Here is a 17,390-nt window from a genome sequence, read left to right as displayed (position 1 = left end):
AGGTTGAACTTAAGTGTATTCTAGAAGTTATTGCCCCTGATATTGATATCTTAGTAATCAATTTACAGGTCAGATTTTTTAAAAATCATACAAGGTATAAACATTGTCGAAGATAAAAGTTGAGGTTAAAAATTTATTTTATTTCATTTATGATTTCTGCCTTGTATTCATTCATTCTACAGATTTTTTTAAATTTTCTATTCTCAAATATTTAGAAGAGTTATTGCCCCTGTCTTTGAAACCTTATAATTATTAGGCTACAGATCAGTGTTTTTGTTACAAATTTTTGGCATAAAGTCGACATTGTAACTAATTTCTGCAATAACCGGATGCCATTTATTTATTTCCTCACGAAGGAATAGACAAGAATGTCACTTAACGCGGATGTTTGCTATTAGCTACGATTTAAGCTTAGTTTCACCATGCCAACTCATTTTGTTATTAATGCATAAACATCTTAAAAATAAAATAATTTTGTACTAATATCACATTAACATAGCCAGGTTGATATAGCTACTCAACTTTCGTAGTATGGCAAATGGCAAATTATTGGTCCTGTTAATCGACCTGCAATTTTCATTGAATTGACTGGCCTTGACAGTTTGTGTATACAGTATAACATGTATTTGTACTCAAGCTCCGATCATAAGCATATTTATAATACATGTAGTAGTGCTTCTATCTATAAAAATCATTTCTTTTCGATCAAAGTGTCGCTGTTATATATATTTACTATTAGCCGTAAATGGAAGAATTGCATAAATGATAAATAAATAAAAATAATTATTCTTTGTTTTGAAGAAAATTAGGATCTTTTTGCTCCAGTAATGTCAGGTTGTTTTGTGACAGCGATTGCTAGGTAGAACTATGTAGCTCCAAAAGTCTCTTTACAAGACACAGGGAGGGTTGGAGGGAAGAGGCCACTTTTCTAATTATACAGTTTGCTAAGATTAGTTTGGAATCCACTGTTTTTCCCAAAGAATCTACCGTGTTTAGCTAAGAATCCACTGTGTTTTGCCATGCTTTCCCGCAAGGAATTCGCAAGCTTTTCATTGGCTTTTCCCCGGTAGCATTAGTGTTATTATTTCTCAAAGTATTACAAAATTTTCATATTTATCAATTGCCCAAAATTTTCATGCTAAAAATTATTCACGCTAGAAAATAGCTAATGCTTCATTAAGTTTCTCAAGGCATTTCACTTACTAGTATCTTTTGATGGACGTGAAGGGGATCACGTGGCTAAGTGGGTAAGATGCTGACTCGCTAGCCTGGAGATCAGGTGTTCGATCCCTGCATTGGCCGAGAAAGTTCATTCAGATTTTCCAGCGTGGTTTCCCCTTGTCAGTGATGCAGGACGGAGGGCCTGACAAGGACAGCCATCTAGTCGTCCGGATGGGACGAAAAACTGAGGTCCCGTGTACACATTGGCGTGCACGTAAAAGATCCCTTGGCAGTTGGAATTCGATATAAGAGTAGGCCGTAGTGCCGCTGACCGGGCAAAATTTCCTTCATAGCACACTGTATGGCGTAGGCCCGTCTTCATTAGCCCAGTTTAGGAGCAGAACAGTAGGACGTTGAACCCATTTCATTTCATTTGATGGACGTGAAGGTCTTTTTACGGCATTTCTGAGTTCTATTTTCTTATGTAAAGGGAGCAACGTAAAACAATTCCATTGAACGAATGTTTGAATATTTTATAATCAGTAATAGATTTACATAAATACATAAAATACCAGTGATTTGGCACGCTACTTATTCGCAAAAAATCTCCCGCGAATCGCAATATTTTTTCGTATTTGGCTATTTCAGTCCCAAACCCTTGCAGCGTTCTGTATAAAGCAAACTCACTGAGAAATAAGTGATGTACAAACAAAATTAATTTAGAGACTATAAACATGAATGTATCTGAAGAAAAAGATCAACATTATTTTGATTAAAATACAGATTACTACACAATAAACATTGTTTTATTGGTGATTTTATTATCAAATACTAAAATGGATTTACTACGGTGTCCTAGAGTGAGATCAAATATTGATCGAGAGTCAATCATATCATTCATATGTACAGGTAATCTCTTAAAGAGTCATGAACCATTGGTTGGATTGTAGAAATATGTTACAATTGGTTGGATTGTACAAACATGTTACCCTTAAAGTGGCTTAAACATGTATTAAATAATAAAAATGGTTTGTTTATGTTTCAAGTTCAAAAACCCTAAAAACATGCATGCAATTTACAAAAATCTCATAAAGTTATATAATACTTTGAGTTACATCTCTTTGCAAATTTTAACCATTTCTGTTAATGACCACTCATTGCCCTTTGCACAGTTAGTGTGAACCTGTGAATACTGAACTGGTCTGCTAAAAATTTATTTGTGTTCATTCAGATTAGTAGTTGAAGAATCTAATCTTACTTCAACAATTAATGTCAATAACTTCTAGAGTTATTGGCCCTGCTCACTTTGTAGAAACGTACTGGTATTTATTATATTTAATTTATGGTATATGTGTCGTTTGTATTTTCAATTCAAAAATTTCACATATAGTATTCAAAAATTTAACATATAGGCATAGGTCTAACAGTTTCTACGCTTATTATTAGGTACCGGGTACATGTAACTACTGTGCATGTATTTGAATATGAGCCTCAAACATTTGAATCACCCAAATCACTCTTCACATGATCATGAGCAGATGCGGCAGAGTTCAGGTTTGTCATCTAATACAATTTCAGTCTGATCCGTGTCGTATCGCCTATCTTACCTTATAGGTTTTCTCCAGATTCTGCAGTTACCTCCCAACAGCTAAACAGCCAATGTGAAATATTGAGTGTTAGTCTAGATTCACAATGACGAAGTTAAATGAGGCAAGTCTCTAACTGAATATCATCCACAGTCTTACTGCGAAAAGATGGGCTTCTGTTTTCCAATATTTAAGTCAAAAGGAAAATATTAGAGTTGGCACCCGAATCGCGTGCCAGAATGTTTTCGAGCCTCCATGTGTAATAAAGCGACTCGATGAACGGTGCTAAACATATTCCACAAGTGTAGACTGGAATATCTGGATGCCAAAGACTGCCATTCAATTTGGACTCTTTGTGTATTTTGCCTAACATAACTGATTAGAATTTACAGTAAAAACAGAAACGATTGAATGTAAATCAATCAGTTTATGTACATTCATGTTACATTTGTGTCTATTTCTAGTTGCCAAAGAATAGAGATTTAGCTCCTTTAAACCGAACCTGGTTAAATCCTTCCACATACCTGTCATTTATTAGCCATGGAATAACTTTTTATGTGGTTGAACACCTGCCTCTCTTCCATTATTACCATGCACAATATTTAATTAATGATGTAATTACTATCCGACCAAGTTATAAATGAATATTTTATGAATAGATTTTAATGAAAAGAATATTGCTTGTTTGATCAATGAACAGTGGTGAACAGACGAGAAAATCTTCTAATTGAGACAGAAGCGCTTATAATATTATGGTATTGTCAACGAAATTGGTTTATTAATTATCAGAGTTTCTGCTGTGCTGTCATATCCACAAACACAGCACTACTGTTCTTGTCAAGAGATTGGGATGGATGACTTTCTGTTTATTTGTAATTTATTTCCAGTGTTTGTATATATTTATCTATGTTGATTATATTTTGGCACTGATGTTTTTAGATACATGTAGCTTTCACATACAAGTACATGTAAAAGTCAAGAGTGGAATTCTTTATTCAGACTTAAAGAAGCATTATGTAAGAGCTAAATCTGTGTATTCTCCATTTAATTAATGACATGACAAAATAATGGATCATTGAGACTTTGTTTATTATGGTACTTAGTGGTACTGGATAATTTGGACTATCTTCTGAAAACAGCAAACACTCGAAACTATATTTTTCTCAGAATAATGTAATTTGACCGGAATTTTCAATTTCTTAACTATTAAAGCAAGATCATCCAGCTCTTTATCTAAATAAGACATAATGCATCTTTAAGCTCATTCTAGATTAGGAGCATTGTAAGTTATTAGTTGTTTTTGTTTTTTGAAGCAATATGCCACTAAATTAATAAATAGCAAGTGAAGGGCAAGTTTTAGCATATCTATAATTTGTCATTGATCAGTTACAGTTCAGCACCTTTATTGTTCAGTCACTGACTTCTGTGGATCTATTATATATTGTGATACTGGTTGTGTTTGGGCTTGAAATGAAAAGGCACTGAGATAGAACTGATTTCTTTGATTGCAAATGGAGTTACATGTGGCCTATTTGAAATGGACAGTGTCTGAATAATTGCAGCTAAATTACATGTACCGATACGTGAGCTAAAATTGGACTAACAAGAGAGATATGTAACTCAACAATTATGCAAGATAGGTCATGCCACATACATATATGGAGAGGATACACAGTCTTTAGTAGGAATTGTAATGAAAAAAAGCTATATCCACAACAAAATCAAAACATTTTCCACCATCGTAATAAGGTTTCTACATAGAGTACATTAAACATTACATGATTCAGACCGTTTTTCTCATTACCAGTGAGATTCTTCATAAAAGAACTGCCAATTCTGTGTTGATGTTAAGATATGTAAGTCGTTTCCCCTTGTCAGTGGTTACATGAGGGAGGGCCTGGGGGAACAGCATGTAATCATTGTGATGGGACAAACAAATGAGATTCTGTGTACATGTTGGTGTATCCGTAATAGAACCCTTGACAATTGGAATGTGAAGTAAGAGTAGGCTATAGCTCTGCAGTTCAGGAAAAACTTTCCTCCTTAGCGCGTGGCATGACCGTCTTCATTATCCCAGTTAGTTCAGAATAGTGGGCTGAAACCCAATTTCATTTAAAACTTGTCAATCTGATTAAAACACAGATCCAATTTCGTTTCGTTTTTATAGTTCAAAATTTCGATTTTACTTGTCTTTACTACACTTGGATCTGGAAGCGTTGTTATTTAACTCGTGTTCTGCTTGAAACGAGAGGTCAGCCAATCAAATGGTCTGTCGAATCGAGCGTTTGACCTTTTTTGGGCGGAACTGTGGGTAGACATTAGCGGCAATAGAATCAAAACATAGCAAAAGTAGATGAAAAATACATGGCGGTCGCTAATTGGTTAATCGAATGACTGACGTAATCGGCTCAAATGCCCCTTGCTTGTTACCGGACGTCATAGAACGTGAACTCCCACTATAACTTGTTAGATCTACATGTAGTATAGACCATCGAAAGTATAAAAAACGAAACGAAATATAGATCTATATTTTAATTAGATTGAAAACTTGTTGAAATGTGGTTAGAGTTTGTATTGTGACATGCATTGGCCGAGAAAGTTCATCCAGATTTTTTGGCGTGGTTTCCCCTTGCCAGTGATGCAGGACGGAGGGCCTGACAAGGACAGTTGTCTAGTCATTCGGATGGTACAAAAAACAGAGGTCCCGTGTACATATTGGTGTGCACGTAAAAGATCCCTTGGCAGTTAGAATTCGATATAAGAGTAGGCTGTAGTGCCGCTGCCCGGGCAAAATTTCCCTCATAGCACACTGTATGGCGTATGCCCGTCTTCATTAGCCCAGTTTAGGAGCAGAACAGTAGGACGTTAAACCCCATTTCAGTTCGTTTTGTGACATCTGGTATTTGTTGAATTTGATTATACCTGACTATTTAAAATATCATATCTTTTCATTGTACACCCATTGTCTTGACCTGATATTCAAATTTATGATATCATCATAAAGTTCTCTATTTGATCAGATTGGAGACCGCTTACAAGATCAATCATGGCTGATATCAGTTGATTGGTGTGTCTGACAAAATTATTAATCGGGTTCAAAGTATGGTTTTAATAAGATTCTGTACTTCTAAGATTAAAAATGAATGTTATGCATGGATTACACTTAAGGAGATAAGTAACCTTGTCTATAGATATCTTGATTTATTATAATAGATAAACCTTCAGATTGGATTGAGGATTAACTGTTTTACTAATCTAATGACATTTGAATACTGTCAAGTTTTCTGTTCTTAATGATTAATTTGCTCACCAGGAAGTTAACTGGTAATTGACATCATTTTTACTAATTTTACCAGCAGGACTTGCCATTTGGAAACCGACCATCTATATCCTGTTGATTACTGTTGCTAGGTTACAAGCAGGTAAATGTATGGTGTCCCTCACACCTAATGAAGGTTGTTTATAACAGTGAATGTATATTTTAATAGATATAGTGTAGTGTACTTTGTGGAGCTTATATTTTACATCTGGTAATATTTGACGTGTTTTAAATTCCATTGGAAAGGTATTGTACTTGGTTTTATTAATCTTCTTTTGTTTGTCGTTATTCGGCAATCGAAATGAGTGATTTTCTGTCCGAGTAGATATTTTGGAAAATGATCGATTCTTTAATTGAAACTTAATATTTGAAATTATGATATATTTTTATTAACTCTCATTTGTTGTTTTTTGTCAACTGAAATGAGTATGATTTTCAGTCAGAGCAGATATTTTGAAAATTGATCATTTCTTATTAACTCTCAATCTCATTTGTTGTTTTTTGGCAAATGAAATGAGTATGATATTTTGAAAAATGATTGATTCTTTAATTGTGATATTTTGGGTTTAGAATCATAAGATATATTTATTAACTCTCAGACCTATTAATGCTCTATTTTACTAAAAAGAACACAATTCAGTCAACTAGACCTAAGTAAAACAGGTATTATCAAGTGATGACTGAATTGACCCATCCCTAAGACTAGATTAACTAAGACAGTTTCACAATACTGATGAGTAACCATGTAGACCTACATACTTATAGTGAAGTTGATACTGTCACTGTAGTTAGAATTTGAATGTAATATTCTTGTGAAGTAAGTAAAATTGTCTAAAATTAAGAGCTGTGTTCGTTTATCAAAAAAAAAAAAAAAAATTGGGTTGATAATGTTATAAAATGTCAAGTAGTTACTGTTTGGCTTAAAAAGATAAGTGTGAATCATGAAATATAGATTGTTCTTTGATTTCATTGAATGTCTTTCTAGTAAGAATTTTTGAGTGTTTAATTAAGGAGATTAAATATAAACTTTATACCATAATTTGTTTTTATACCCACAAGTTTTATTATCATATTTTGATATCAAAGTATTTTTTGTACACTACAAGTATTACAGAATTTATGGAATGTTACTGTAGGGCAGTGATTTATGACTAGGGTGTCCTAATACAGAATGATTGGGATATATTTTACGCCTAGATATTAAGCAAAAAATTGACTTTACCTTACTTTAATTCACCCATGTGCATACAATTTTTTTGTGTAATTTATTTACCATACATATACATAAAACTTGGGTTTGCCAACTTATAATATCAGTTCCTTGTGTGAAATTAAAGTAGCAGTCCCAGATGTATTTTAGTGAATAAAACGTTTTAATTTGGGTTGAAACTTAAAAACACCTGAAAACCTTTATCAGTGGGAAGTTATGGTAATTAATATATATAAGCTCTGGGATATTTTGTAAAAGAAATTCATACTTCCCTTTTCAAAGAGGAGTTAGCTATTAATCTCCAAATTGTATTATTGTACGATAAGAGAGAAATGGGGTTTAACATCTGCTCTACAGAAACTAGGTAATTTTAGGACTAACATGGTTCAATTTTGTTTCAATAAATGGCTTGTACGTAGGGTTTTTTAGCAGTGGGTGGAAAGAGAGCCGAAGAAAACCCAAAACGTTGAACAGGTGACCCTACATCTTGCCGTGTACTAGCTATAGCTCAAAACAATGCCACTTGATGCAATGACTGTGCATATAATGTACATGTAAGCTTGGATAACCATGTCAGATACATGTATATGTTGTATACTTTATAGTTATAGTCATTCATACAAGTGAATATTGAAATTCCTTAAATGATTTATGTAACCATGTGTTGACCAACCACTGTCTGGACATGCCACCTAATAACAACAAGATAAAAAATTCAATTCGACTATAAATACACCTTTACACCTTCTACTGAATTGTTGTTTGCCCTGAATATTTATTACTGATAATCCATTATATTATGTTAAATTTATGGTTTATGATGGCTGAGAAAAGTCTATGATAAACAGAATAAACTGAGTCGGTTCTTGTTTTTGCCATTGCCGGCAATACGCAAAAAAGAACTTACTTAAATAAAACTCCTAGACATAACAAGGGGTTTTCATGGAAAAATTAAATTGTGTAAAGTTATTTATACCCTTTTGCTGTCCCAGTAGAAAATCAACATTTTAATTTTTAATGGTCCAGTATTTACAAACTGGTATGATGAATTAAAATCGAGACAGTGTTGGTTAAAATCTTTTGATCTGTCTCTTTTTTTTTAAATCTGATTAGGGGGGTTGGATGGCCGAATGGTTAACACGCGCGCTGTATCATACGGTCTGTCATTGAGTCAACTGGCAGGGTTTCGAATCCCCGGTTGTACGTGACAGACAAGGAGTATGTTCGCCTGTCCAACCTCCCGGGTTTTCTCCGGGTCCTCCGGTTTCCTCTAAATGTTAAAGACCCCTACGCGCAAGCGAATGATTGAAATAAAATTGAACCATGTGTTAGTCCCGAAATGACCTAGTTTGTGTCAAGTGGAGTTAAACTAAACCCCATCTCTCTCTCTCTCTCTCTCTCTCTCTCTCTCTCTCTCTCTCTCTTTTTTTAATCTGATTGAATCCAAGCTGGAAGATTATCTACTGTTGATATTACGGTTTTGTTTTGTTAAACAATCAGTCTTGAGTACATTGTACCGTGGCTTATAGATGCATTATGTAAGGTTTAGATAAAGAGCTGGTCATTCTTGCTATAATAGTTCAAATATAGATAATTGATGTAAAATGAATATATTGAAAATTTCATTCAAATTACTTTATTCTGAGCGAAGTTTTGACAAGCTATGGCATAGATTGTTTATTATCACAGTAACTTTACTTGTTAATGGAGACAAACCCTTGATTCACCATTTTCATGTGGACATATATTGTTGCCGCCCCGGTCCGTCCGTCCGTAATTTGTTTGTGGTCACAATTCTTATCCGATTTAGACAAAACTTGAAATACAATAGAATCTGTATGAGCAGCCACTCCTATTCAGCGACATCTCCTTGTAAGCGGTCACGATAAATTCCCCCCGTAAAAATTCTTTTGTTTCATCTCTTTATTCAACGGTCACTCCTATAACGCGGCCAGCGGTCATTATTTTACTAATAAATTCAACAAAACATCGCCCATTCAACGGCCATTGTTGAATGATACCATCTTGTTGTTCTTTGGACCCCCACTGATCAGGTAAAAAGAAATGTAAAAATAACAATCAACCCGGGATTATCTGTTAATTAATCTTTTGTTTTATTAAACGACTAACCTGATCATTGTTTTCACGTGTAACGATCACACATTATTTGATACTGAACACGTGACTGTTATTTTATTTATCACGTAATCAACAAAATGGCGAATCTCTTAGAAGAAGCAACCCAAAGGCATGGTCGGTCTTGCTACAATTCTATTAGTATATTATTGTCGACATCATCAAAACTTGAAAAGTGGGTGTCTTGTTCACTTTCATTTGCTTATTTATAAAGTCACATATGACACATGTCTCTTATCACGTGATGTTATTTCCATGGAAACAAGTTGACTCCAGTTGCAAGAACGCTCATGTCGACTGCAACTAGTTGCTTCTAGTTGCAGCCAGTTGCAGCCAGTTGCAGAAAGTTGAACATGTGCAACTAACTGCAACTGACTGCAACTAGTTGCTTTGAGTTGTAAGAGGCACTCAGGTCGACTTTTTGTCCCCCGCCTTTCGAAGAAAGCAGGGGACTATTAAAATGGGTTCGTCTGTCTGTCTGTCTGTCCGTCACACTTTTTGGAACACAATAACTCTCCTTCTAATTGAGGTAAAATGTTCAAACTTGGCGTAGGTGTTTATTAGGTCAATGCCTTGATGAAGTATGAAGATGAGCATTTTCTGCTTAGGGTAAGTAGAGATAAGCAATTTGATTGGTTGATGCTTTGGGACACGATAACTTTAGTTCCAATTAAGTGAAAGTGTATAGTTTCATTACATCAATACCTTGACTAAGTTTGATATTGAGCATTTTCTGCTGAGTGTAAGCAGAACGATAAGCAATTTGGAACACAATAACTCTCCTTCTAATTGAGCTAGAATGTTCAAACTTGGTGTAGGTGTTTATATGAGGTCAATGCCTTGATAGAGTGCGAAGATGAGCATTTTCTGCTTATGGTAAGTAAAGATAAGCAATTTGATTGGTTGATGCTTTAGGACATGATAACTTTAGTTCTAATTAAGTGAGAGTGATGAAACTTGGTGTATAGTTTCATTACATAATACCTTGCCTAAGTTCGATGATGAGAATTATCTGCTTAGGCTAAGGAGCAATAAGCATTTTGATTGGTCAAGACTTTGGAACATAACAACTCTGCTTCTAACTTGATGTTGATGTTCGTCTTGACCGAATTCAATGATTAACATATCGAGCTAAAGCTAAGTTGGCTTGTTTCAGTTTCATTCAGTTGCTTTCAGTTGCGCTCCCAGTTGCCGAAACGCCAGTTGCTTTCAGTTGCAAGGTCGACATAAGCCCCCCCTTACACCCCCTGTAAATAGGTGATTAAATCAGCGATGGTTTTTTGTTCATGTGCTTTTTTAATAAAATAAAATTAATTCATCGATTTTCTTTACAAAAATGGATAAATATTATCGAATGCATCACACAGTGGTAGACAGTAGTATCGAAGGTTGCTACAAAATGACAAGTTTACAGAAGTTATGTCTGAGATTTGAGTAAAGAATTTTCGTTCGGCGCAAGATTCAGCAACGGTAAAATTTACCGATGCAAGTATTGATTATCGCTTCCGATGCATCCAAGCGTAATATTTAATTTATGTCAGCACAAAAAGCACTGAAATTTTATTAAAAGGCCACTCCCGTTAAGCGATCAGTTGTGAAAATTCCCTTGGGTGGCTGCTTAATGCAGATTCTACTGTATAGGTTTATCTCCAAAAGATCTTGCTTCCTTTCGATATTGGCATGTGACGGATCAAAACTTCATAGATTATGACCCCTGATTGTATGAAAATTCTTGTGTTTAGCTTGTGGACACTCTAGCGGTCACAATTTTTTTATTCGATTTTAAAAAACTTTTAAATATTTCACCGTTAAACCCTAATGACGGTCGAATATGCAAATAGTGTAAAAGTATGTAATACGAAAGTTGTGGACCCTGATGAAACTTAAAATATATCTCTATATCCCAAATATCTCCGTCCAATTCGATGTTGGCCCATTTCAGACCATAACTTCCTGGATTATGGCCCACGATTGTACGAAAAATTGCTTTGTTTTTTTAGCTTGTTCTCTATCCATCTCTTGCAAAATGTGGGCGTATCTTGCCTGGCAACTGCTGATTAAATTAAGTCTTTAAATACCGATTATGTTTCAATCCATTTAAATCTCTGCCATCCGATGCTCTAGAGAGTTGATTATAGGCTTATGTAAATAAATGTCTAAATAATAGTTTATTTAACATTTGAAACCAAATTAAAGATATGTAATTGGCAGATTTAGTTGTTACATAATGCTTTAAGCCATTACAAGTGAAAAATGCAAATGAATATAAAATTTTTCTGAACACTAGAATGTAAAACATACATTTATTGTAATTTTTTTGTCGTGCAAAATCTCTGTTAGGATAATTAATTAGTGACCGCAGCTGTTGAAAGTATGATCAATAACAAAACTATTGAATCAGGATATTCAGTCGACATCTTTCCTCTATGATTTATTGCAATAGGATATTTTGTATCACCGTGGTTCTTTTTCATTATAAGGTAGGAAAAGATATAGCTCATTTTAGCAAGTTGACATGCTCAGAATCATTAATATTATCATTCTGGAAGATTTCTACTTGTGGTTCCACACGACACAATGAAGTTATTGAAATAAGTGGTTTGTCTTCATTCAAGGTTTCCATATAAAATGGATTCTATGTATATATTATTCCTGAAAATTCAGGTGTGTAAGTGAACTAAGTAACTGATTACCGGTACTTGGTTCATTTCTGGACAAAGTGTTGGAAAATAAAGGCTTAGTCTTAAAACTAAACAGTCTTTCATAAACTACAGGATAGCACAAACCAGAAGTTTTTTTTTATTATTATGAATTGTGACCGCTTTTAAGACTTTCTTATCTATTATTAGTATGTGTATTGGATTCTAGATACATGCAGCAAGTGCAGTGAGTTTCTTGACAGATGTAAATGGTACTCGGGTCCTACTGTATATATGCAAGTTTTACTATCCATCCAGCTAATTATCCCATATCTTTATAGTATTTGGTGTCCTCTAATTTCATTTTGGGGAGTGGGGCTACTTTTAGAATAGATTCTCGGTTAAAGGGGCATTATGGGAGATTAGATAAAGAGTTGACAGTTCTCGCTATAATAGTTAAAACATAGATAACATGTATTAGCTTAGATGTATTAGCTTTTGAATTTTAGGCTAGCCTCGATCATCATTACTAAAGTCGGTATGATAAAAAACAAAGTCTTGATTATCCATTTTTACGTTTAATCATCTATCACAAAATGTATTCTAATCCGCTAAATATTGCTGGCTAGCGATGGCATTGTGAGTTAATTATGGTCTGGCTAAGTTAATTAATGTTTAATTAATAATTTAGATTACATTTCAGTCCTAAAGAAAGACCTACAATAGACAGATTTATGTGTAGCTCTTGCATAATGTATGTTTAAGTATGGGCGAAATTATTGTGGGAAATTTGGAGAAATTATATAAGTTTGAGAATCAAAATTCAGTGTCAAACTTGAATGTCTGTTTATCAATTAAATGATATTTATTAAATTGAGTGTTTTATTTTATATATATTTTTAGGCAGGAGGCAGAATGAAAGTCACAAAAAGGTTTGTACTAGCAACTGTGATCATGACATGGATGTGGATACTGATGTCGTATCTTATCGGAAATAATGAATCAGAGGAAGTTATACAGACGCGGGAATTATACAACACACTTTCGAAAAGTCTAGAATTTCACGGCTATTATGGAAATCCTATACTGATGAAAAATAGTTCATATTTTCAAGGTCGGACAACAAAAATAACTCCCTTAGATTTCAAATTTTTAATTAAAAGTAACGTTTGTGCAAAAGATAAAAATCCTTTATTATTAATATTCATTTTATCGTTACCGGAACATTTTCTACAAAGGGAAGCTATTCGTCAAACTTATGGCCGTGTTGTCAGAAGGGAGCCCTGGCCAGGTCAAACCATTTTTGGAAGTGTCCAAATTGTGTTCTTATTCGGCAAAAGTAATACTACAGCTAAACAAATGTTACTGCAAAAAGAAGCAGATGCAAAAGGTGATATAGTTCAAGCCGATTTTGTAGAATCGTATTATAATTTAACATATAAAGTTCTGATGGGATTTAAGTGGGCAAAGTACGATTGTCCGAATGCAGTTAATATCATGAAAATAGACGAAGATACATTCTTAGACATTCCTAGAATAACAAATATTATGGTGTCGGCTGATTTAGACAATACCATATATGGTCATTTTCATTATTCAGACCCTGTAGAACGAAAACCAATCAAATCAAAAGTTTCAATGAAGGCGTACCCTTTAAAATATTATCCACCTCATGTGAAAGGTAATTTGTACTTTATGCGTAAAGATTTGGCGATGAAAATATTACATTTATCGGAATATTTTCCCTATGTAAATATAGAAGATGCTCATATTACTGGAACTCTCCCTAAACTATTAGAGTCCAGACATATTAACATTCCCAAATCGCAGTATAATCCCAATGGGGGTCCCGAAATCTGTGATTTTGCCCTGAAGAGGAAAATAGCCGCTCAACAAGTTAACCATACCTTCGCTTTCCAGATTTGGAATAGAATTGAAAATGTGGAACTATGCGAAAAAGAAAAAACGAAAGAAGACTTGTCGTCGTCGTGATAGTGATAATTTGTTTTAGCTGTGTGTGACATTTTAAACTTAAACCAATTTTATTTATTATTAATAATAAAACAGGGAAGGTTGTGTTATGTCCGATGGTGTTATGTCCGATGCGTGTGAAAGAGGTGCATTTATTATTGTGAAAATTAAAAATGAAAATTTTCCAAAAGGTCAAAGATGCTGCATGTGGCAATGTGGAAAAATTAAAATGAAAAATCAAAGATGCTGATCAAGGTGAAAATAGAGGATGAATATTTGGTGATTTTTAGAAGTTATCAGAATGAATAATTTGATTGACATGAAATAGTATTTATGTTAATAAATGTAAAGAAAGATATGTCTTCCTGAGTGGCACATGCATTATATAATAAGTCATATGTTTTTATTATTATTTTATCATAATTTATAATTGAATATAAATGTTAGTGCTGTAATCTGGTTTTTCTCGTTTTATGAACTAATATTTTTAGAAATGTGCCCGAAGGGGCAATTTTTACTCAAATAGTTACATTGTGTATTTTAATCATACCTGCTTTTTATTGGTTAAGAAGTTACAGTCTGTGATAGGATGTTTAACTTGAAATTAAAAAGCAATATAACTGGTATTGAATCTTTTAAAGATGCATTATGTAAGATAAAGAGCTGACCATTTTTGCTAAATGTATAATAGTTCAAAAATAGATAATTCAAAATTAATATACTGAAAGTTTCATTCAGATTACATTTGTACTTTATTCTGAGTTAAGTTATCACTGTTTGAAGTTATGACAAGAAGTGGCATATATTGTTTATTATCGTAGCAACGTTACTTGTTAATTGACATACAGCCTTGCTGCTCCTTTTTTAATAAAATCATTAAATGGTGATCATTGATCATATGTCAATCTCCTAGAGAGCTCATTAAAGGCAGTTCATGTGAATAAATGTCTTATAATATTTGAATTTTAAAGCCAAAATAAAGACCTGCAATTGGCAGATTTTGATATTACATAATGCATCTTTAAGTAATATGGTGAGGTCCCTTGCATGTACTATACATGTACATATTATTTACTAAACTTCTCTACACATGTCAAACAACCTTATATAATTGCAGTAGAAATATGCACATTTCCATTGCCAAGACCAAAGCTCGATCAATTTTGGTATTAATGTATTGGTGAAATAAAAAACACAAAATTGCTGTACATGTATGTCAAATGTGTCTTCTTTTTTTTTTAAGTAATTCACAATTTTAAAGAATAGGCTCTGTTGAAATATAAATGTGAGGTTATGATTATTTTTATATTGCAATAATTAAGTTCCATTTTAAAGATGCATTGTGATTTTGTAAGATTTAGATAAATAGATTGCCGTTTTTGCCATAATTGTGTAAAAAAAAAAAAAAGATATTGAATATTTCATTCAAATTGTTTTATTCTCTGAGTGAAGTAATGAAAGTTTGAAGTTTTGACAAGATAGTCTTGGTTATTGAGTACCATTTTAACAATTATAAAATGGTTCGTGTGTTCTAATCCGTTTAATATCTTGGCCATCCAATGCCCTAGAGAGTTGATTATGACCATTGTGTAATTTGCATAACATTTGAACCCAGAAAAAAAGGCAGATTTAGCACTTACATAATGCATCTTTAATATAGTTTGCTTTGTTGATTTTTATTTTGCATATCAAATCATTTATTTGCAGCATATAGAGTACGGCAACCTTCTACACGTCACATGATCTCAATTCTATGTATGATTGGCTGAACATCTACCGATTATTAATTCATGGTCAGACAGTCTAATCCAAGAGTCTGTATACATCTAGAGCAAAATAAAAGTAACTTATGTACCGTATAGCACTGTTTGAATGGCATTTAGTAATTGAACACATTAAAATAAACACAACAGTTCTATGGATAACAATTTCTATATTTCTATAAATATAGCACATTTACATTGTAGATTAGTTTGTACCTTGGTTATGTTTCCTTTCTAAATTCAGAATGTTTAACATTATTATCATGATCATTCTTCCCAATCATATTAAGCAAAAAAAATTTTTAATTCATTTTCTTCTTTTAATATTCCACATTTTATTATATTTTACTGGATTTAGCATTTGACAGGTATTATGATGGTGTCATGTTCTTACTTGTGTACTGTAAACAGCCAATTATGACAACACAACTCTTCCAATCACTCCAAGTCATTGTTCACTGATCTATTTATAAACACAGCAGCCGTTTTGACTCTACATGTATGATGTATGTTAGAAAGATGAAGACTTAATAAAGATTTAATTTTAAATCATTTGGATTAGATTCTCGCTGGCGAGATATGAGACATTTAGAAAGTGGCCGTATTTTGGCTCAAAGATGTGCATGGAAAAGATTTGTTTTATTTTTAAAATTACATTTATGTATTGCTCATTGCTTTATTATTTATATTTAATTCATTCAAATTAATCATTCCATTTTTTAATTATTCAAAGACCGGTTTTAAGGAGAGAGCCATATTGTATCTAAGGCAAATTGTTCACTGGACTAACGTATATTTGTTTGTTAACTACCAAATGTATTCTGGCAATATAGACCTTTTTGTTGTTACAAAACTTAGTTATTTTACTTAATGATTTAATGATTGAATTGGAATTATGTCTATCAATACAATTTGGTGGACAAATAATATGCAAGAGCTAAATTGGCCTATTGCAGGTCTTTCTTTAGGCCTTAAGTGTTGTATAAATTATTAATTACACAATACTCAACTTTTAATATTATTAGGCTCCGATATTATGTAGATTTAAATACGTTTTGCATTTGATGCGGTCACCGTTAAAATGGATAATCAAGGCTACAGTGTTATTGTAACGAAGATATTTAGGCTGAAATTTGACTGAAATTTTCCACATATTCCCTTTTCATTATCTTTTTTTTAAACTATTACATGTATAGTGAGGACTGTCAGCTCTTTATCTAATCTTACATGTACATAATGCCCCTTTATAAATGATCAAATTAGCTTTAGATATGCCCTGTAGAGCTTAAAAATGCATTAAATCAAATTTTTAGGTACTTGTAAATCACAAAAGTTAGTGCTTTTCAAGGAATGTCTTTCAATGTTTACTATTCTTGAACTTTGAACCCATAAGCAGGCCATATCTCTTTTTCGAATTAAAGATATTACCGTATAAAATGCAGGACAGCATTAAAGGGAGATAAATCCAAAATAATTGACCTAAAACACTTCCACAGTAAGTCTACCATTACAGGTATTATGAGCATTTAAAATATTGTATTTGTGATACAAAAATTTATTTTAAATTTTCTTGTCAAGTGGAACTGTTATGAAATCACAATCCAT

The 17,390-nt window shown here is 33.1% G+C and overlaps 2 protein-coding genes across 2 annotated transcripts in view; both read left to right on the top strand.

Annotated features, from left to right (window-relative positions):
* LOC126824443 (beta-1,3-galactosyltransferase 5) overlaps positions 1–16,334 on the top strand; it is a 31,131-nt gene extending 14,797 nt beyond the window's left edge. Inside the window, exon 2 of the mRNA XM_050553673.2 lies at positions 12,955–16,334. Coding sequence (XP_050409630.1) covers positions 12,955–14,043 — 1,089 coding nt within the window. The 3' untranslated portion in view covers positions 14,044–16,334. The remainder of the gene's footprint in view (positions 1–12,954) is intronic.
* LOC126824446 (procathepsin L) overlaps positions 1–17,390 on the top strand; it is a 71,498-nt gene that overhangs the window by 19,487 nt on the left and 34,621 nt on the right. The window lies entirely within an intron of this gene.

This window comes from Patella vulgata, chromosome 6 (genome assembly GCF_932274485.2).
Source record: "Patella vulgata chromosome 6, xgPatVulg1.2, whole genome shotgun sequence".
Classification (NCBI taxonomy): Eukaryota; Metazoa; Mollusca; class Gastropoda; family Patellidae; genus Patella; species Patella vulgata.
This window is presented reverse-complemented; position numbering and strand designations above follow the sequence as displayed.